The 21612-nt window shown below is 45.0% G+C and overlaps 1 protein-coding gene across 15 annotated transcripts in view; it reads left to right on the forward strand.

The window, feature by feature from the left end:
• nav3 (neuron navigator 3) overlaps positions 1-12654 on the forward strand; it is a 401736-nt gene extending 389082 nt beyond the window's left edge. For 14 of the 15 annotated variants that reach the window (XM_069904353.1, XM_069904355.1, XM_069904354.1 and 11 more), the window contains 4 exons: positions 144-340; positions 2068-2186; positions 3832-4035; positions 5153-8245. In XM_069904353.1, coding sequence (XP_069760454.1) covers positions 144-340; positions 2068-2186; positions 3832-4035; positions 5153-5272 — 640 coding nt within the window. In that variant the 3' untranslated portion in view covers positions 5273-8245. Of the gene's footprint in view, positions 1-143; positions 341-2067; positions 2187-3831; positions 4036-5152; positions 8246-12351 lie in introns of those variants that run through there. The other variant, XM_069904351.1, reaches the window with a different exon arrangement.
• Positions 12655-21612: the final 8958 nt, after the last annotated feature.

A 21612-nucleotide genomic window follows, 5' to 3' on the forward strand; every position in this document is an offset into this window, starting at 1 on the left:
CTGAAATATTGACTGATCATCCCTCCCCATGGATGCTGCCTGACCTGTTGAGTTCTTCCAGCTTCTCATTGTTTGCTCATAGGTTCCAGCACCTGCAAGTCTTGTTACCTCTGCATTTTCTACTTTGTCCCCTTGCTTTGCAGGTGGGTGCTGTGTGCCAATCATACGGAACCCGTGAAAGGATTTCTGGGTCGATATTTACGCCGGAAGCTGATCGAGACGGAAATTGACAAAAACATGCGCAATAATGACCTCCTGAGGATTATCGACTGGATTCCAAAAGTGTGGCAGCATCTAAATGGGTTCCTTGAAACCCACAGTTCATCTGATGTGACGATTGGTGAGTTGCAAATCCACGATTCACCCTGTCCCTCCTCCATTCAGACACAGAGCTCTTAAAATGGATTTACAGCGCACAAATATCGGCAGCAAGTTCATCATTTGATGCCAGTCCTCAGCGACAGAGGGTAAGAGGTGACTCAATCGAGGTGCATAGGATTATAAGGGGCTTAGTTAGGGTGGACAGCCAGCACCTTTTTCCCAGATTGGTAATGGCCAGTACCAGAGGACATCTGTTTAAGGAAGTGGTTTTCAAACTGCCCCCCTAAACTCACATTCCACCTTAAGTAATCCCTATGCCATTGGTGCTCTGTAATCAGTAAGGCATTGCTTAAGGTGGGATGTGAGAGGGAAGAAAAAGTTTGAAAACCACTGTTTTAATCATCCTTAATTGACTTATTATGTGCACGGTTTCAGAACTCCAAAGGAAATAGGCCAATGACAATTTTTCTTAAGCAAAATATTTCAGTAACAATTAGGTCTAGAGCAATGATTCTCAACCTTCTTTTCCACCCACATACCACCTTAAGCAATCCCTGTCTGTGACTGTGTGTGGGTGACTGTGCGCGTGTGACAGTGCGCGTCTGTGCACGTGTGTGTGCAAGTGCGCGTATGCTCATGCGTTTCTCCCTCTTTCAGAGTGTACGCACCATTAATCCAGCTTCTCCTTGGGTTTACGAACACCCAAATATGGACACACTGTATGTAGAATGAGTGTTTGAAAGACTGGCGGGGGCGGAGGGGACTGTTTTGCCAGCTGCTGCCAGTTTGCAGGCACTTTCTGTCAGCTGGGAATACAGAGTACCGATGGCATAGGATGCAACACTGGAGAAACTCAGCAGGTCAAACAGGGAACTTTATGTAGCAAAGGTAAAGATACATCACCAGCATTTGGGCCTGAGCCCTTCATCAAGGTCTGGGCAAAATGTAGGCAGATGCCAGAACAAGATGATGGGGAGGGGGGTGGGGGGAGAAGGGGGGATCAGAGAAGGAGCATAGTCCCACAGGCAGGAGGTAATAGGTGGAGAAGGAAGGGAGGGAAGGAAGGACACAGTGAGAGGAGGGATGGGTCTGTGATTGGAGAAGGAAGGGGATGGAAGACTAGAGGAAGGCTCTGTGAATGGAGAATCCATTGCTGGGGTGGTGGTGAAGGCTGAAAAAAGAGCGGCATTAGGGTTAGGCACATGGATGTAAGAAAATTAGAGAGTTAAGAGGGAGGTTAAATTGTTGTGAAGTAGGTTTCCATTGGTTGCCACAACAAGGGCTTGTGCTCTGGTGGAATGTTCTATGATTTTTGTGGGTCTGGAGTCACATGCATGCTAAACTGGATAATTACATCAGATTTCCTTCACTAAGGGACGTCCATAATTGGACGTCTTCCTGATGTTCCTAGTTTTGTGATTCCAGATTCCAGACCCCAGTCCTGAATGACCAATGAGCCAAAGACACTGCCTTTAGTTTGACTTTTTGTCCACTATTTTTATTTATTGTTGTAAGGCGGTTTCTATAAACATTTGCAATGTGACGCTGATGAAAACCTCAAATTTTATGACTTGTTCATGACAATAAATACTGATTCTGAATTCCCTGAATTTTAATTCCCCACTGTCTATGGTGCCCCCTGCTCACTGCTCCTGGCTTCCTGTAATGAAGCCATCTTCAAATTTTGCTTGTTCAAAAAAACTGTAGTTTGTGAACTGATTGATGTACTCATTTTTCCTGTGTTAGGTCCCCGCCTCTTTCTCTCCTGCCCCTTGGAAGTGGAGGGTTCCAGGGTGTGGTTCACCGATCTGTGGAACTATTCCCTCATTCCTTATCTTCTGGAAGCAGTTCGAGAGGGTCTTCAGGTAAATGCCATTCCTAAGTTTCTCTGAAGCTCTTTTTGGCAAATGTAATACAGTAAAGCCCCTGATATCCAGCACCTATCGGGTTTGGTAGGTGTCAGATAAGTTCATTTTTCAGTTGCTTGAGATTTACTCTTAAAATACCTAACACACTGGATTAAGAATAAACAGTTTAAAAGACAAAAATACTAGACTGGATTTACATTGAACAAACTTCACTTGCCTGAATATATAAACCTTAAAGCATTAGACTTTATTTTCAGTCACATTCTTTGAAAACGTTTAACCATCACTGAATCTGCAGGTTCCTCCTCCACCACAGAGCCCCCCCAAAAGATGAGCAGTAATATTATAGATAATTAAACCCCCCACCTTCCCCAAGTTTACAGATAAAGTCTCCTACCAGGGCGACTCTTGTTATGTGGGGTCAAGGAGGCACTTAAAGAGAGTCGCCCCAACAGCGAGCGGCATTAACCAGCTCTTCATCCTGGAAGTCGAGTTCAGGTTTATTGTCATCTTCCAGCGATCCATCCCGTAGGATGATGATGGTTCCTTTCAGTAAGTCTGTGGGGTTTGATATGTGTGTGGCAACTGCCTCACAGCTTCTGGTTCGATCCTGAGCTCCGACACCGCCTGTGCAGAGTTTGCACGTTCTCATTTTGACATGTGGGTTTCCTCTGGAGTTTAGAAGGGGATTTTAGGGAAATCTATAAAATCGTGAAAGGAAGAGATGAGATAGAAGGAGGAAGGTAGATTCCACTGGCAGATGAGACTAGAACATTGCTCAAGATTTGGGGAGCAGATTTAGGATGGAGATGAGGAGGAACTGCTTCTCCCAGAGAGTGGTAAATCTATTAATTCTTTGCCCAAGGAAGCGGTAGAGGCTGCCTGTTTATGGATAGAGAAATTTTTGAAGAATTGGGGAATTAAGGGTTATGGGGAGCAGGCAGGTAAGTGGAGCTGAGTCCCTGGTTAGATCAGCTGTGATCTTATTGAATGGCAGCACCAGCCTACATTACGTCAACCTTCTACAGGAGTTCTAACGAGAGCATCCTGGCCGGCTGCATCACAGCGCGGTGCGGTTGCTGCAGAGAAATGGATCAGAGATCAATCCACAGGACTGTAAGAGTGACAGAGAGGGTCACTAGACTCTCCCTCCTCCCATCAACGTGATCTACTGGGATCCTTGTCTGAAGAGGGTGCTCAAAATCATTGAGGACCCCTTCCGCCCTGCACACAGCATCTTTCAGCTGCTCCTGTTGGGGAAGAGATCCAGGAGGATCAGAGCCAGCACCACCAGGCTGAGGATCAGCTTCTTCCCACAGGCAGTGAGAATGCTGAACGACCAAAGGAACTGCTCACACTGACCCCCCCGAGACCACATACTTATGAAACAATATTTATTTGTAGAGATGAATACTTGTCCTGTATGTGTATTGTTATCTGTATGTGTGTTGTGTCTGCGTGTTTTGTACCGAGGACCGGAGAATGCTGCTTCGTCAGGTTGTACTTGAACAATCGGATGATAATAAACTTGACTTGAATGGTGGAGCTGGCTCGATAGGCCAGTTGGCCACTCCTGCTCTTCTGGCTATTGAGTTGAAAGCTGGAACCTGCTGATGGGTTCATACCTTGTGTCTCCTGTCAGCTGTACGGCAGCAGAGCAGAGTGGGAAGACCCTTCCCGGTGGGTGGTGGACACGTACCCCTGGAGCGCTGGCTCCCTCCAGCAAGATTGGCCATGCCTGCTGCAGCTACGGCCCGAGGATGTGGGCTATGATGGACACGTCTCCACCAAGGAAGGGGGCTCCTCCAAGCACGTGCCCCAGAGCGACAGTGAGGGCGACCCACTGGTGAGTGATTCCACGGCTCCTGCCACCCATGGCTGCGGTTAACTGTGGTACAGGGCTGGGTTTGTAACACAGTGCAGGTGACAGCAGCTGCTAGAATCTCCATGTGCAGCGTGAGGAGGGATGGTCATGGGCTCTATTCTTGTGTGAATGGCTTTTAATTGTTCTTCCCTGCTGTGCAGTCCCCAGGTTACAACAGTGCTCTTAAGTCAAAAGCCGTGTGTGGGACTGGGTGTCTGGGCAGGTGCAGGGAGAGTCTCACTAACTCAGTACGTGAGTCTGCACAGGGCTTCCAGATCAGCTCCCAGAACCTGATTGTTGTGGGTCAGGTGGGAGATGGAAAGAAAGTGGGAGGGAACAGCATTCCCAGCTGGCAGAAAGTGCCTGCAAACTGGCAGCAGCTGGCAAAACAGTCCCCTCCGCCCCCGCCAGTCTTTCAAACACTCATTCTACATACAGTGTGTCCATATTTGGGTGTTCGTAAACCCAAGGAGAAGCTGGATTAATGGTACGTACACTCTGAAAGGGGGAGAAACGCATGAGCATACGCGCACTTGCACACACACGCGCACTGTCACCCACACACAGTCACAGACAGGCTCGCATAGATGTGACATTTACACACTCCGACGTGCACAAGCACTTGCTCAGACGCTCATCTACACGTGGTAAAACACAAAAGCATTTTTGTTCGAATGCCTGCCGACATTTTTCCAAATCTTGATGAAGGGCTCAAGCCCGAAACATTGGTTTTGTGCCTTCATCTTTGCTGTATAGACCTGCTGAGTTTCTCCACCCTCCCCTACATAGTCCCATCCTGCACAGAGTCACATTTGCACACCTCTCAGCGCAAAGGTGTGCACAGGCACGTAACCTTGGTTTGTACAGCATTTTAGTCAATGCAAGTTGAAAAAAAAGGTGCTCTATAAGGAAAGAACTTGAACTTGCTAACACTCACATGCACACCCTTTAACTTTTATCAGGATGCTCTTCTCCCAGATTCATCCTAAGATGAAGTTGGGGAGCTGACAACTTAATCTTGTTCTGAGTGTCCTTGACGAAATGTTGAAACTAATTTGAGGTTTGTTGGACCCAGAATTAATGTCTAATCTCCTCCCAGATGAACATGCTGATGCGACTTCAGGAAGCAGCCAATTATTGCAGCACGCAGAGCTGTGACAGTGACAGCACGAGTCAGCATGACGACATTTTAGATTCGTCTTTGGAATCGACTCTGTAACACAGACTTGGAGGGGTCGGAATGGTGGATTGTTCGTCGGCTGCCGGTCAGGAACCCAATCTTCCTGCCCTCATCCACTGATGGCGTGAAGCAGAGATTGAGGGGTCAACATCCAAGTGGAGATGTCCGTCTGCAGATAGTATGGGGACAGGGGTTTCTCCGAGAGAGTTTGTCTGGCTTGAACAAGCTGCATTGGAACTGCGCACGACGAGGATCGGACCCGGCCTGATTTGACCACGCGGGTTTGTTGGTGCGTCTATAAATTAAATAACACTCACGCTCCAAAAAACAAAATTGCACATGAATTAAGTCAAACTGGAACCTTACAAACACGTTGACCTGATTCAGATATCGTTTGAGGTGCTGTAAGAAATGGATCAGTTGCTGTACCACCTCTGCTCTGAGCTTCACTCTCCACCCTATTGGTTAGAGCAGCTGGAACTCGTCCAAGGTTTACACCCCTCACTACCTCCACACCTGGAGATTTTTTGTATACAGCAAGCACAATAATCTGGAGGGTATAACGTGTGCAAGCACAGTGGAGTTGACACGCTGGACGCTGAAGGGTACGGCCACTCTCCCTTTCCACTAGGCGTTCTTCTCCAGATCTCCATGTTGCTTTTTTTTTAATTTTTGCAGGTCTTTTAACTTGACGGGAGGAAGTCTCAGTCGCCAAACCTACTTAAATCTCCACCACCGGTGCAAGTGATAATCTCAGTTTGCGAAGGGCTACATCATCAAAGTTAGTGGAAAGTCTACATGGGAGAGGTAGTAAACACGGTGCTGAAATCACTTGCCTTATTCCCAACAGATTGCAGGAGTGAAATAACGTTACTCCAGCTGCAGAGTGATCCTCATCCGCTGTTGGAAGCAGTAGCTAGGAAGGGAGCAAGTCAATTGCATGCTCTATGGATCAAACAAGAATCAACCTCATAAAAAAGAGTGTCTTTAAAGTTTTATTCTTGGATCAAAACAGAAGGGGGGCAGCTTGACCAATCTTGCCATGCTTGGCCCACCCCTCTCTCATTGTGTGTGCTCCTCTCTCCCCCTTCCCACTTCATCAGCAGAATTTAGAATTCATCGAGGACGATGCTCCGTGGGCGTGCTTTACTGAAGGTGGCCCAGTAAGACTGGGATCCCTCAATAGAAGAGCACAACTGTTTGCTTCTTTACACTTCCAGCATGTTATTTACTCCCTGTAAGCAAACCCAGGGCTCACTCAAGCGTAACGGGGATGAGAACATCCCTTCCTCCCCACCTCGTACCCCCTCCCCCCACTAGACTTGCTATTCAAGAAACCTCCCGATTCTTCTCACCCAAGTTCCTTCTGCCCAGGTGATGAAATTTTCCCCTTTACTCTTCCCGCTTACCGTATAAACTCGTGTAATAGTTGAGTTTTTTTGGACCAATTTTTCAAGTCAAATTTATGGAGGGCAGGTTCGACTTTTACACTTTTGACCGTGTTAAGTACCTGGGCTGTTCAAGGTGTCAGGAGCTCAGGTGGGTGGACGGCCAGGGCCTAGGAGAGAGTCTGTGGTCAGGGAATTTGGAGTACTGATGGGTGGCGCCGCATGGTATGTCTGTGGTCGGGGTGTTGGGAGCTCAGATGGGTGGGCAGTGGAGACCTAGGAGAGAGTCTGTGGTTGGGGCGCTGGAGCTCAGATAGGTTGGTGGCTGGGGCATCAGGAGCTCAGATGGGCAGGCAGCAAAGACCTAGGAGAGAGTCTGTGGTTGGGGCATCAGGAGTGCGATGGGTGAGGATTCACGGTAGGGGTATTGGGAGGTCAGATGGGTGGGACCAGGTAGTAAGTCAGTTGTTTGACTATTGGAAGCTCGGATGGTTGGGTGGCCAAGTAATGCACCAGGAGAGAGTGTGTGGCTGGATTGTTTGGGGCTTGAATGGCCAGGACCGGGCGGTAAGTCCATGTTTGGGGTGTTTGGAGCTCCAGTAGGCGGCGGGGGCAAGGATCCACGGTTGAGGTGTTGGGAGCTTGACTGGGGCCAAATATTTGGAGCGGGGATCAACTTTTACATGGATCATACAGAAATCACATGACTTTTGGGCCAAAATTTTGATTTTGAGTGTGGTCGACGATTACACGAGTTTATATGGTACGTTCCGCAGAATGTGGAGGCAGCTTCTCTACTTGGGGAAGGTTGCGAGGTGAAGGGTGAGGGGAAGGAAATGTATTTCAGTGGGTTCCAACACCTCGTTACGCTGGGGAAGGGTGAAGGAGGGTTCTGTGAATCAGGGTCTTTGCACAAAGTGTAGGGAGTTGTAAATGGAAAGATGAAATAAGAAGAGGAAGAATTAAGAAGGATTTTTATGTTGGTTTTGACTTGCACAGTAAGAGTTGAAAATTCCTTCATGGTGCATTACTTGGTGTAAACATTTATATCCACTTGAATGTGCTGGGACTTTTGAAAATTCTCTGTTTAGATGGGATGTGTTTTATCCTGTATGTGTGTGTGGTGGACATTGATTAATATCTGGAGCTGCCTACAGCAGGGTCTTCATTGAGCCACAGGTAGACAGCCTCCAATATTGAATGATATGTGTAATTACTGGACGTTTCAACCAGATGCCTGGTTTGTTTTTGGCACAAGTCTACTGTTCCCCCAAACTGCCATCGTGATGCATCCCAGCAAGACTTCTGCAACTTTTCTTCTGTGGAACAGTTTCCCTGAAGCATATTTTATATTCTGTACATTTTGATGTAACATACAATGTAAATATTCAGTGAAAATGAGAAAAAAAATGGTTAAAAAAAAACAATCAATCAGAAGAGTTTTTTGTAGGTCTTTTTAACCTTTTGAGTTGGAGTATTTGGGTGCAACCAGATTAAAGGGCAATGTCCGACAATCTTGGTTTTTAACATCTCTGCAGCTTGTAAATGGTTTTATTTTCCAAATAATGCACACTGTATCTGTCTAAATTATGACTTTACCATTAAAGTGACACTATTTATTGAATAGCTTGCTTCTTTGGCAAATTAACTTTATTGTCATTGCTACTGGCTTATCATGGGGTGAGCTGGTGAGTTCCATTGACTGGCAAGATAGGAATGATGAGTTTATTGTCATACACATTGGACAATGTACGCACAGCCAAACAGGTACATCACAAAATGAAAAGATAGCAATAGAATGTAGTGTACACCGTTGTATAGGACGATCCAACTTAAAATTTTCACATTAAAATCCATTCATCCTATACCAAGAGTCTATAATCCTTGGCTTGATGGCAAAGTCTCAACACTGCCACCGTCTTCCCGCTGGCCTCATGCAATCTCGCGCATGCCCTGTTAGTTATCTGAGAAATCTTGGTGCTCCCCCGCGGGCTCCATTTTGCCTGGTCCGACTGCTGTCGACTCTGTGCAGGCTTTAAACGACCTGTAACAAGAGCCGACAGTGGTTTATTTTAAAATATGCAAGTAAAATGTAAACCTTTAAATGATTATTTGTTATTAAAATATTGTGATTTGCTTTTAACAGCATCTGCTGGTCAGCGGTCAGTGCCAAATTTTGTAGGGACGGGTCACCTTATTCAAAGGGTATCACTCAAAATCGTCAATTTAGGTGGAAATTCCAGGGTCATCCTATACAACGGCCTATACCGTACATTATTTGAATTAAAAATAAAATAAATGTTCACAGTTATCCTCGTACAGTTTTGTTGTAGTGTCAGAGCAAGGCAAGGTTCAAGAACCTGATACCTAGTTGGATAAAAACTCTGTCCTTGAACCTAGAGGTTCTGGTCTTCAAGCTTGTGCCTGATGGTAGCAGTGATAAGAGGTTCTGACCAGGGTTATGAGGGTCCCTTATGACGTCGGCTTCCTTCTTGAGGCATATGTCTGCATTGTACTCTGTACATGGTCTAGACTCTGCATTGTACTCTGTACATGGTCTAGACTCTGCACATTGTACTCTGTACATGGTCTGTTTGCAAGGAACTCTTCTCACTGCACTAGGTTTTTTTTAACGGTACAGCATGGTTGACAGGCCTTCTGCCCCATAAAGCCCATGCTGTCCAATTAAATTCAATTAACCTCCAACCCTGTACATCTTTGGAATGTGGGAAGAAACCTCTTGGATGATGAAGATGGTCTTAGATCAGCCATTCTCGGCCTTATGTTGGCTATGTAAGTCCCCCCGAGGGCTCTGCTCAAAGTTTATGGGCACAATCAGGCAGTGTATGTCGGCATGGGAATAGGTAGGGGAATTCAAATGGGTGGTCTCTGGGAGATCCCTCTGTCCACTGCAATCGTGGTACGGTTAGCGTAGAGGTTGGTGTGACAGACTCGAACGCAGCGCTGTCTGTACGTTCTCCCCGTGTCTGCGTGGGTTTCTTCCGGGAGCTCCAGTTTCCTCCCACCCTTCAAAATGTACGGGGTTGTAGGTTAATTTGGGTGTAATGGCTGGAATAAACTTCTACCGTGCTGTAAATAACATTTTAATTTTAATTGTCCCCACCTCTACCATTTCCATCGGCAGCTCATCCACACAGCTGCCACCCCCAATGTGAGAAAAGGGCTCTTCGGGACTCCTTTAAATCTTTCCCCTGTGTCTTGATACCAGTAACCACAAACAATTCAGTTCAAGAACAGAACCAATAAAGGATGTCCAGAGTAAATGGTCAGGCACTGAGGAGTGCGGTGGAACAGAGGGATCTAGGAATACAGATACATAATTCCCTGAAAGTGGCATCACAGGTGGAAAGGGTTGGAAAGAGAGCTTTTGGAAAATTGGCCTTCATAAATCAAAGTATTGAGTATAGGAGTTGAGATGTTATGATACAACTGGTCAAGACATTGGTGAGGCCAAATTTGTAGTGTTGTTTTTATGTGGTTGATTGTGTGCAGTTTCAGTCACCTAATGACAGGAAAGATCTCAAAAAGATAGAAATGTAGGCATTTTCCACTGAGGGTAAATGAGATACAAACTAGAGGACATGGGTCAAGGGTGAAAGGGGAAAAGTTTAGGGGGAGCTTCTTCACACAGAGAATGGTGTGGGTGTGGAACGAGCTGCCAGCTGAGGTGATGAATGCAGGCTCAACTTTAATTTTTAAGAAGAATTTTGACATTTACATGGAGGGGAGAGGTATAGAGGGATATGGACTTGGTTTAGGTCAGTGGGACAAGGGAGAATAATAGTTTGCCACTGACTAGAAGGGCTGAAGGGCCTGTTCCTATCCTGTATTGTTCTATGGTTCGATGCTTTTGCAAGTTTCTGAAGTTGGCCCTGCATTACTAGGAACGTGAGTTACTTCACCCCAATGGCAGCAGTTGTATTTGGTTTCCCACAGGCGTGACAATGTTGCTCTACGATTTGTGGACCTAGGCACCTTTCCAGGTACAATTCTGTTTCATCCCTGCAACAGACATCCTCCCTCTCCAGCTCTTTATGCCACTGAAGGTCAGGCCTGAAGCCAGTAAAAACATCCATTAACTCCGGGAACGTGGGCGGGGTAGTGCAGAGACTCCTCTTGGCACTGATGCCCACTGACTGAATGGCCTAATTCTGCTCCTCAGTCTCATGGTCTTACAGAAAGTTTGTGCATCTGGACACAAGATGTGTTAGAACATAGAAAAACTACAGCACAGTACACGCCCTTTGGCCTTCGATGTTGTGCCGACCCATATATTCCTTAAAAACGTACTAAACCTTCCCTACTCTAACCCTCTATTTTTCTTCCATCCATGTGCCTGTCCAAGAGTCTCTTCAATGCCCCTAATGTTCCAGCTTCCACTACCATCCCCAGCGAGGCATTCCAGGCCCCCAGCACTCTGTGTTAAAAAATATACCCCTGATATATCTCCCCTAAACTTCCCTCCCTTCACTTTGTACAGATGTCCTCTAGTGTTTGCTGATCCTGCCCTGGGAAACATGCTGGCTGTCCACCCTATCTATGCCTCTCATAATCTTGTCGACCTCTATTTGAGTCTCCTCTCATCCTTCTACAATCCAAAGAGAAAAGTCCCAGCTCTGTTAACCTTGCCTCATAAGACATATTTTCCAATCCAGGTAAATCTCCTCTGCACCCTCTCCATAGCTTCCACATCCTTCCTGTGACCAGAACTGAAACAATACTCTGTGGTGCGATCTCACCAGAGATTTATAGAGTTGTAACATGACCTCTCTACTCTTGAACTCAATCCCCTGACTAATGAATCCCAGCATCCCACAGGCCTTCTTAACTATCCTATCAGTGTTGGTTCAGAACCATTTGGATTAGGCGAAGGTAGTTGTTATGTTTATGGGTGTGAATTTGATAGACATCACTGATGGTGGGAAATTTTAAAGGCAAGTAAATGCGGGAGGATTGCATGCTAGATGATGTATGCTTGAGGTGAGGAGGAAATTTAGAGGAGATGTGTAAAGACAGGATAGTAGATGCCTGGAACCAGCAGTTAGGGATAGTAGCGAAAACAGGAAAAACAGGGAATAGAGAAATAGGGATAAGACTTAGAAACAGAAATAGGTCAATCAGCCCATCGAGTCTTACCCTATCTTTTAATCATGAATAGATCAATTTTCCCACTCAGCCCCACTGCTTGCCCTTCTCCCCATAACCTTTGACACTCTAATGGATCAAGAGCCCATCAATCTCTGCCTTAAATACACCCAATGACCTGGCCTCCACGACTGCCCGTGGCAACAAATTCCATAGATTCACCACCCTCTGGTTGGAGAAATCTCTCCGCATCTCTGTTCTAGGCAGGCGCCCTTCAATCCTGAAGATGGGCCCTATTGTCCTAGACTCTCCCATCATGTGAAACATGTAGGTCTGTTCCTAAGCTGTATGTTAGAGCATTGAATGTAGAGCATAGAACATTGGAGGCTTTTTGACCCACATCACTGGGGCCTGAGCTGTTGGGAGAGGTTGAGCAGGCTGGGGCTTTATTCCTTGGATCACAGGAGGATGAGAGATGTACAAAATCTTGAGAGGAATAGATTGGGTAAAGTCACAGGGCCTTTTGCCCAGAGGGGAATCAGTAACCAGAGGACTGGCATTTAAGGTGTGGGGGGGAGATTTGATGGGAACCTGAGGGGTAATGTTTTTTGTTTTTTTTTACAGAGAGAGTAGCGGGTTTAAGGAATGGACTGCTGGAGGAGGTGGCTGAGGCAGGTACTATGTGACGTTTAAGAAAATATTGGACGGTCATGTGAGCAGGATGGATTTAGACCAGCCATTCTCGACCCTTTTCTGGCTATGGCCCCCTAGCTAAAAGTTTATGGGCCCCCTTCCCTGTGAAGCAGTCAAATTTTGGTTTCTTATGGACTTCTATCAACCACATTAAAAAAATAAAAAAATATTTTTATTCGAGGTGAAAAGAAAACAAGGCTTTTACTTAAATGCGCTGTGTTCCCCGGTGGGACAATGGGTCCCTGTTGAGAATGGCTGGGCTAGAGGGATATGGGTCAAACGCACGTAGGTAGGACCAGTGTGGGTGGAACATTTTGGTCAGCATGGGCAAGTTTGGCTGAAGGGCCTGTTTCCAGGTGGTATGTCTCTGACTCTATCATCAATATGCTTTATCTGGGTTCTGCAAATCTCACGTTAAAATCTGGTTCCAGTGAAATTAAACCATTTTTTTTTAAAAAAATTTAAAGTGCCGATGAAGGGTTTTGGTTCAAAACGTCGAGCGTTCTTTCTCCCCCGTGGATACAGCTCGACCCGCCGAGTTCCTCGAGCAGGCTGCGCTTTGCTTCAAATTCCTGCGACCGCAGGTCTCCCGTGTGCCTGCAACTCGTTTTTTTGAAAATTTTATTTATTAATCATGATAAATCATACAATAAAAATACAAATAAGAAAAACATAATACATACATGATAATTTTATAAATTATACCCCTTACAAGCCCCCACCCCTACCCTAACCCACCCACCCCTCCCCACCCCCAAAGGGAATAGAGAAATAGGGATAAGACTTAGAAACAGAAATAGGTCAATCAGCCCATCGAGTCTTACCCTATCTTTTAATCATGAACAGATCAATTTTCCCACTCAGCCCCACTGCCCTGCCTTCTCCCCATAACCTTTGACGCGCTAATGAATCAAGAGCCCATCAATCTCTGCCTTAAATACACCCAATGACCTGGCCTCCACAACCGCCCATGGCAACAAATTCCGTAGATTCACCACCTTCTGGTTGGAGAAATCTCTCCGCATCTCTGTTCTAGGCAGGCGCCCTTCAATCCTGAAGATGGGCCCTCTTGTCCTAGACTCTCCCACCATGAGAAACATGTAGATCTGTTCCTAAGCTGTATGTAAGAGCATCGAATGTAGAACGTAGAACATTGGAGGCTTTTTGACCCACATCACTGGGGCCTGAGCTGGTCTAAACTACTCCAAAAAGAAAAAGAAAGAACGTAACGTCAAACTCTCCATCAGTTGTTTGCCCTGGTTCGGGGGAACACCATCAATGTGTGGGAAAAAGTTTAATAATTCACCCCATATGTTCCAAATATGGGCTCCAAGTTTTAACAAAATAACAATAATTATTAGGTAAATTATGTTACCTTTTCCGACAGAATACAAGATCTCATCTCCAAATGCCCATCTCTGAATACTCAAATTAGTCTCAATCTTCCAAGTAATTGCCAAACATTTTCCAGCCAAGGTTAAGGCCAATCTCAAAAAAGCAATTTGAAATTCATTTAGTTTTAACTCCAAACTCAATTTCTTAATCTATCCCAATAAAAATATCAAAGGATCAAGTGGAATTTTCAATTTAAAAACAGTTTCTAAAAGTTCCTTAAATCTACCCCCAAAAAAGGTTTCACCGTCTCACATAACCAAGTAGAATGTAAAAAAGAACCAACATCTACAACATAAATCAGAAGAAATAAATTTATGTTTCTTTAATTTCTTTGGGGTTAAATATAATTGATGAAGAAAATTATAGTGAACCACTTACAATTTTAGTCATACTGTCCTCGCATAGATTCATCCAGTCATCCTGAGAGCTCGATATGGGCAAATCTTTTTCCCACTTTAATTTAGATTTATAAACATCTGTCTTGAGCATTTTATTCTGCAATAAACCATACATCTCAATAGAAATCCTTTCTTGCCACCATCAGTAATATTTCAAATATAGACCACCTGGCTAACCATAACGGAAGCCCAAAATTATCCAACAATAGGGCTTTAATTTGATAATAAGAAAAAAGAGTATTTGAAGATATTCCATATTTCTCTTTCATTCTTTGGAATGAAATAAAATATCCTGCTTCATAACAATCTTCTACTAATTTAATACCTTTCTGATCCCACAACTTCAAAAGTTGATTATTAACTGTAAAAGGAAAAAGCTTCTTTTGAAACAAAGGAGTTTTACCCAAGATTTTACCTTGAGTACCTATAATTTCATTTTTTCCACTCCATTAAATGTTTCAACACAGACAAATTATATTTACTTAATAACTGCAGCTTGAAGTTGTTGTTGTTCCCTTTGAAAGGCAGTGATTTGTATTGAAATTATCTGAATACACATTTAAATGTGCATTCATTGAAGCTCTGCTCCACGCACCACGTGGTGTCCTGAGAGCACTCTTGTTGCTTCACTCTGTTGATGAAAGCTATATTGAGGAAGGCTGTGTCAATGAATCATAGATCACACCCATCCCCCATCCTCGCCAATCACTTGCTGAGTTTCTCTGAAGGATTCATCCTGATTAACAAGTCCAGTATCTGGGCAGCAACATTGTCCTTTCCGTTATGGACGTGTGTGTAATGTCAGAATTGATTGTCATGAACATGTGTCGCAAAATTTGTTGTTTTGAGGTAGCGCCATGGTGCAGTACAGCTGCAAAATTACTCTAAATTCCCGTAAATACACTATTTAAAAATAAATAAATAAATTAGTAGAAAAGTGGAAGGTGAGGTGGTGTCTGTAGTTCATTGTCCGTTCAGAAATCATATGGTGGAGGGGAAGAAGCTGTTTCTGTACTAGTGTTCGTCTTCAGGCTCCTGGACCTCCTTCCTGATGGTAGCAGAGTGAAGAGGCCACGGCCTGAGTGGTGGGGTCCTTGAGATAGAGGCTGCTTTCTTGAGACCCCGCCTGGTGTAGATGTCCTCGATGGAGTGGAGTCTGGTGCCCGTGATGGTACTGAGTGAGTTCACAACCCTCTGTAGCCTTTTCCTGTCCTGTGCATTGGCACCTCCACAACAGACAGTGATGGAACAATCAGCCAGAATGCTCTCCATGGTCCACCTGTAGGAATTTGCAAGAGTCTTTGGTGACGTACCAAATCTCCTCAATTTCCTCACGAAGTATAGCCGCTGGCGAGTCTTCTTCACAATTGCATCGACATGGAGGCCCCACGACAGATCTTCAGAGATGTTGACAGCCAGGAATTTAAAGTTCTTTTCCCTCTCCACTGCTAACCCCTCATTGAGGACTGGTTTGTGTTCTCCTGGTTTCCCCCTCCTGAAGTCCACAATTAGTTCTTTAATAATAATGATTGGATAAGTCCATTATAACAAAATTAATTAAATGAAGTTTAAAATGAATAGGGTCCAGATGCAAAGAGCTTATCCATTTGGTTTCTCTCACTCTTTCAAGTCAACTCAAGTCACCTTTATTTATCGTTCATCCCATATTCGCCCGGTAAAGACAAGATAGTGTTTCTCCAGGGCCACCGAGCGTATTTACATAAATAGAAGTTAAACACATTAAAATATTAAGACATATACAGTGAAAGTCCATGTATCCTATTCCTAAATAATCTGGGAGTTCAGGAGCCTGATGGCTGGGGTGGGGGGGGGGGGAACTTGCCCAATCTGGACGTAAGTGCCCAAGTGTTATGGTACCTCCTACCAGATGGCAGAAGGGAGAAGAGTTTACGTAAGGGGTGTGTGGGGCCCTTCACAATCTTTATTGCCTTTCCCCTGCATTGTAGTAGACGTCCGTCATCCTAGAAGGAAGTTCCCCAATGGTCTTTTCCACTGACTTCACTATCCTCTGCAGAGTTTTGAGGTCTGAGGAGGTACAGCTTCCAAACCAGGCGGTGATACAATGGCACAGGATGCTCTCGGTACATCTTCTGTAGAATGTAATGAGGATGGAGGGTGGGAGATGAACTTCCCTCAGCATTCGCAGTAGAGGCGCAGCTGGCCTTTCTTGGCTATGGAGCTGGTGTTAAGAGACCAGGAGAGATTCTCCATCAAATGCACTCCAAGGATCTTGATGACCTCAATGGTGGAGCCATCAATGGAGCGTGGTCCCCCAGACCCTCTTGACTATCATCTCTTTATTTTTAAATGTTCAGATACAGGTTTTTGCAGAAGATACAAAGGTAGGTGGAGGAAACAGGGAGGTTGCAGAAGGACTTAGATTAAGAAAACTGGCAGAGTAGTGGAAAATGAAATATGATGTCGGAAAGTGTACGGTCGTGCAGTTTGGTAGAAAAACTAAATAGGCAGACTATTTCTTAAATGGGGAGAAAAGTGAAAAATACCAGATTGCAAAAGGAACTGGGAGTCCAGGTAAACTTGTAGGTTGAGTCGGTGATGAAGAAGGCAAATGCAATGCTGGTATTCTTTTCAAGAGGAATAGAATATAAGAGCTGGGAGGTATTGTTGAGGCTTTAAAAGGCACTGGTGAGACCTCATTTGGAGTATTCTAAGCAGTTTTGGGCTGACTTTGGAGAGGGTACAGAGGAGGTTCACAAGGATGATTCATTCTGATAATGAAAGGGTTATACGAGAAATGTCTGACAACTCTTGACCTGTGCTCGTGGATAGAGTAAATGTAGAAAGGTTGTTTCCCATGATGAGAGAGTCCAGGACAAGAGGGCATAACATCAGGATTGAAGGGTGTCTGCTTAGAACAGAGATACAGAGGAATTTCTTCAGCCAGAGGGTGGGATATATGTGGAATTTGTTGCCCCAGGCAGTTGTGGGGGGAAGGTCATTGGTTGTATTTAAGACAGAGATTGATAAGTTCTTGATTAGTCAGGGCATCAAAGGTTATGGGGAGAAGGCCGGGCAGTGGGGTTGAGTGGAGAAATGGATCAGCTCATGATTAAATAGTGGGAAAGATTCAATGGGCTCAATGGCCTATTTCTGCTCCTATATCTGACCAAGTTCCCTGCTCCTCCCGATCCTCTATCTCTGGCATGGTTAGCGTAGCGGTTAGTACAACGCTGATACAGCGACAGCATCTGGCACTGGGATTTGAATCCTGCGCTGCCTGTAAGGATCTTGTACGTTCTCCCCATGTCTGTCTGGGTTTTCCCCAGGGTCTCTGATTTCCTCTCCCCCATTCAAAACATACCAGGGGTTGTTGGACAATTGGGTGTAAATGGGCGGCATGGGCAAGTTGGCTGAAAAATTTTAATCCAACTCGGTATTTCCAGTTAATCGGCCAACAGCAGTGTTGTCATCAACAAATTTGTTATCAGAATTGGAGTCCAACTTGGCTCTGCAGCCATGAGTGTAGAGGAAGTAAAGTAGGATTCTAAACACCTGAGGGTGGCCCTGTGCGGATGGCCACCGTTGAAGAGGTGATATTGCCAATCCATCTGCTGATGAGGAAATTAAGAATTTCACTGTGTTTGTACAGTGCATAGGGCTATAAACTTTCTGTCATTATTTTGGGAATGTGAACTTCCTTCAGTTGCCAACATTCAGGGTTCAGGAATTCTTTCCCAAAACCCTTCCATCTCTACCTCTCTCAGGTGTGAGAGGGACACTTTCTGATGAAGATTAAGTGAACGTGTCCATTAAACCTCTGGAGTTTAGAGGAATGAGAGGTGACCTTGTTTTGATAACCATCTCCCAACCCGAGAACAAACCATTTATTCCCATTCTCATTTTCTGTCCCTTAACCAGTTCCAACCACATCCGTCACTTTGGTGCCAATTCTGCGAGCAGTCACAGTTATTCTTTACTGCTGCAAAGCAAGGGAATTGCTCAGCTTGTCCCACACATTAGGCTGTTCAATAAACTGGCCATCTGCAAAGTGAGATGAAAAGCCCCCTTGAAGTCACTTCCACTGCAGTGAAGTGAAGCGATCTGAATTTCTCACAGAATGCTGTTTCAGAAATCCTTTGCAAAATACTGCTTATCACCGTTGCTAAGGGATAGATTAGGAATCGATCACTGCAGCAGTTTGCTGAATTCAAGCAGCCACCAGAGCTGTGTCCACACTGAAAGTGTGTGACCGTGGTACAAGGGAAGAAGGCATCTTGTGGCCCTGTAGGCCAAGACCATGACATAGGAGCAAAAACAGGCCATTCTGCCTATTGAGTCTGCCTCACCATTTAATAATGAGTTGATCCATTTTCCCAATTAGCCCCACTCCCCAGCCTTTTCCCTTTGATGCCCCAGGCTAATCAAGAACCTGTCAACCTCTGCCTTAAATGCACCCAATGACCAGCCTCCGTCTCTCTCTGTGGCAGCGAATTCCACAGACTCCACAGGCCTTATGCCCTTTCTCTTCCTTTGCACAGAACCTCCTCCAGAATGCACGCCGACTCACAAATTGCGCACACTCAAAGGACTTTGCGCTGCACCTGTCAGGTAGTTGTAACTCCCTTGGATCTTCCTCTGTTGACATCATCAGAAAAGATCATCTTTGAAAGCTCTTTCAAAGAATGGATGGACCAGTTTTTTTCTGACCCTTTGAATATATTAAAACCCCTGGTATCTGAAATTCAAGCAACTAACAAAGAAATCGAGGAAAATAAATATGCAAAAATGTGTTTAAAATTGGCACACCTCTCTATTAGTTCACCAATCCACACAACCACGCAGTCTCAAGCCACTGGAATATACACTTATTCGGTATCTATCAATCCTCATTAGTGCTGGATACCAGGGGTACTTCCTTTAAGGACTGTCACTGCAAAATCTGTGATTTAATTTTTTTACAAAATTTAGCCCAGTGGTTCTCAACCTTTTTCCTTCTACTCAGATCCCACTTCAAGTAGTCCCTGGGCCATCGGTGCTCTGTGATCAGTAAGTGATTGCTGAAGGTGGTCTGTGCGCTGGCGCTGTAACAGCGTTGCGCTAACTGCTCCGATAACCATGTCACCTGGAGACATGAGAGAGACTGCAGATGCTTGAATCTGAAGTAAAAAAAAACAACTCTGCGGATTAAGCAGCACGTAGAGGGGTAGAGGCAGGAAAATAGGGTTGCGTAAAAATACATGAGCAGACTTTATGGGCTGAACAGCCTAATTTTTTAAAGTTAAATTTTATTTACAACATGATGGAAGCCAATTCCAGTTTTTTAACCCTGTGTAGCCAATTACACTACAATGAACCTACAACGCTGTTTGTTTTGGTGGGTGGGAGGAAACCAGAGCACCCAGGGAACATCTACATAGACATGGGAAGAATGACTACACTCCTCACAGACAGCACGGGATTATCCTCCTATGTCTTATGGTCATGCACTGATGGGATTCTCCACCGAGAGCTCGGTATGGATCCGGTGCTGAATAGCCTCCTGTTGGTGTACTTAGTGAGCAGGTCCGATTGAGGAGGTGGGAATGGGGAAGAGGTGGTCTTTGTGTAAGGGAACCCGAGCCAGTTCTTTCAGTTGGATGTCTCTTCCTGCAGAGACTTTGCGTTAAAACACTGTGACTCTTTACTGCCACTGAGTGTTGATCTTCAAAACCATTTTCAAATTATTTCTTGACATTTACATTGCTGATAAAAAATGAGAATGGTGACAGAAAAACATCGTCTGGGCCTCAATACAACATTATCCCACGATGTTGTGCCAACCTATATGTACCTACCAAAAAAAGAACCCTGAAGCCTTCAGAACCCTCTATTTTACTTTCAAGTCTCTTAAATGCCCCTATTGTTCCAGCCTCCACCACCACTATTCCAGGAACCCACCACTCTCCATAAAAATTTACCCCTGAACCTTCCTCCGTTCACTTGGTACAGACGTCCTCTGGTGTTTGCTACTCTCACCCTGGGGGACTGGTGCTGACCGTCCACCTCTCATAAACCTCTATTAAGACGCCTCATCCTTCTACAAAGAGCAAAGTCCCAACTCTGCTAACCTTGCCTCATAAGATGCATCTTTCAATCCAGGCAACACCTTGGTAAATCCACAGCTTCAACGTTCTTCCTGAAACACAATATTCCAAGGGTCGCCTCCCTTTCCCCTCATCGATAGGTCCTTCACCTGACTTGATCGAGATGATTCCTAGCTGAGGAACTACCCATCAAATCCAAATGATCTGTGTTGTTTTTGATTCTGCTTCAAGTCATCCTGCACAGAACAGGCCCTTCAGCCCAACCTAACCATGCTGACCAGGTTTTCAGCATTTGATCTATATTCTTCTAAGCCCTTCCTATCCATACATCTGTCTAAGTGTCTTTTATTTTCATAAGATCAGAAATAGGCCATACAGCCCATTTGGTCAGCACCGCCATGAGCTAATCTATTTCCCCACTCAGCCCCACTGGCAAGCCTTCTCCCCATAACCTTTGATGTCCTGGCTAATCACGAACCTGTCAATTTCTGCCATAATTAATCCCAATGACCTGGCCTCCACAACCACCCGTGGCAACAAATTCCACAGATTTACCTCCACTGGCTGAAGAAATTCCTCCGTATCTCTGTTCTAAGCGGACACCCTTCAATCCTGACGTTGTGCCCTCTTGTCCTGGACTCTCCCACCGTGGTGAAAAACCTTTCTACATCTACTCTATCCATGCCTTTCAACATTCAAATGTTTCCATGAGATTCCCCCTCATTCTTAACCCTTCCCGTACTACCCATATCTTAACTCCAGGACCACCAGTCGGTCTTTCTACACGATGGAGACATTTCGTTTTACACGAATTGCAACTATGAACATTTATTTTTCTATCCTCTTGTTTCTTCTTTTTCTGTCTCATGATGCGTTATGTGAATGTGATTTATACTTTTGTAGTTGATGCACCTTTATGCATGTAAGAATGTGGATATATCTATACACAGTACTCAAGTATATGTCAATAAACTCTCATCTCTTCTCACGTTAGATGTTTGGGAGGAGATACAGGTGAGGGCAGAGTTAATGGCAATAGAGGGGAAGGAGAAGGACATCTCAGATGCTCTAGAAAGGAAGGCCTCTTCCTGGGAGCAGATGCAGCAGAGATGGAGGCATATATTTCCAGTACATCTGCCCTGGCACCTTCTGCCCCGAGATACAAGCACAGGATTCCCCTTGCCTTCCCCACCTGACTCCATAGCCAATGTATTATTCTTTGCAATTTCCACCACCAGACACATCTTTCCCCCTCTCCCCACCTTATGCGGGACCACTCCCTCTGTGACCCCGTCGTCCACACTTCCCTCCTCACCAATTACCCCTTGGCACCT

Source organism: Narcine bancroftii, chromosome 11, assembly GCF_036971445.1.
Source record: "Narcine bancroftii isolate sNarBan1 chromosome 11, sNarBan1.hap1, whole genome shotgun sequence".
Classification (NCBI taxonomy): domain Eukaryota; kingdom Metazoa; phylum Chordata; class Chondrichthyes; order Torpediniformes; family Narcinidae; genus Narcine; species Narcine bancroftii.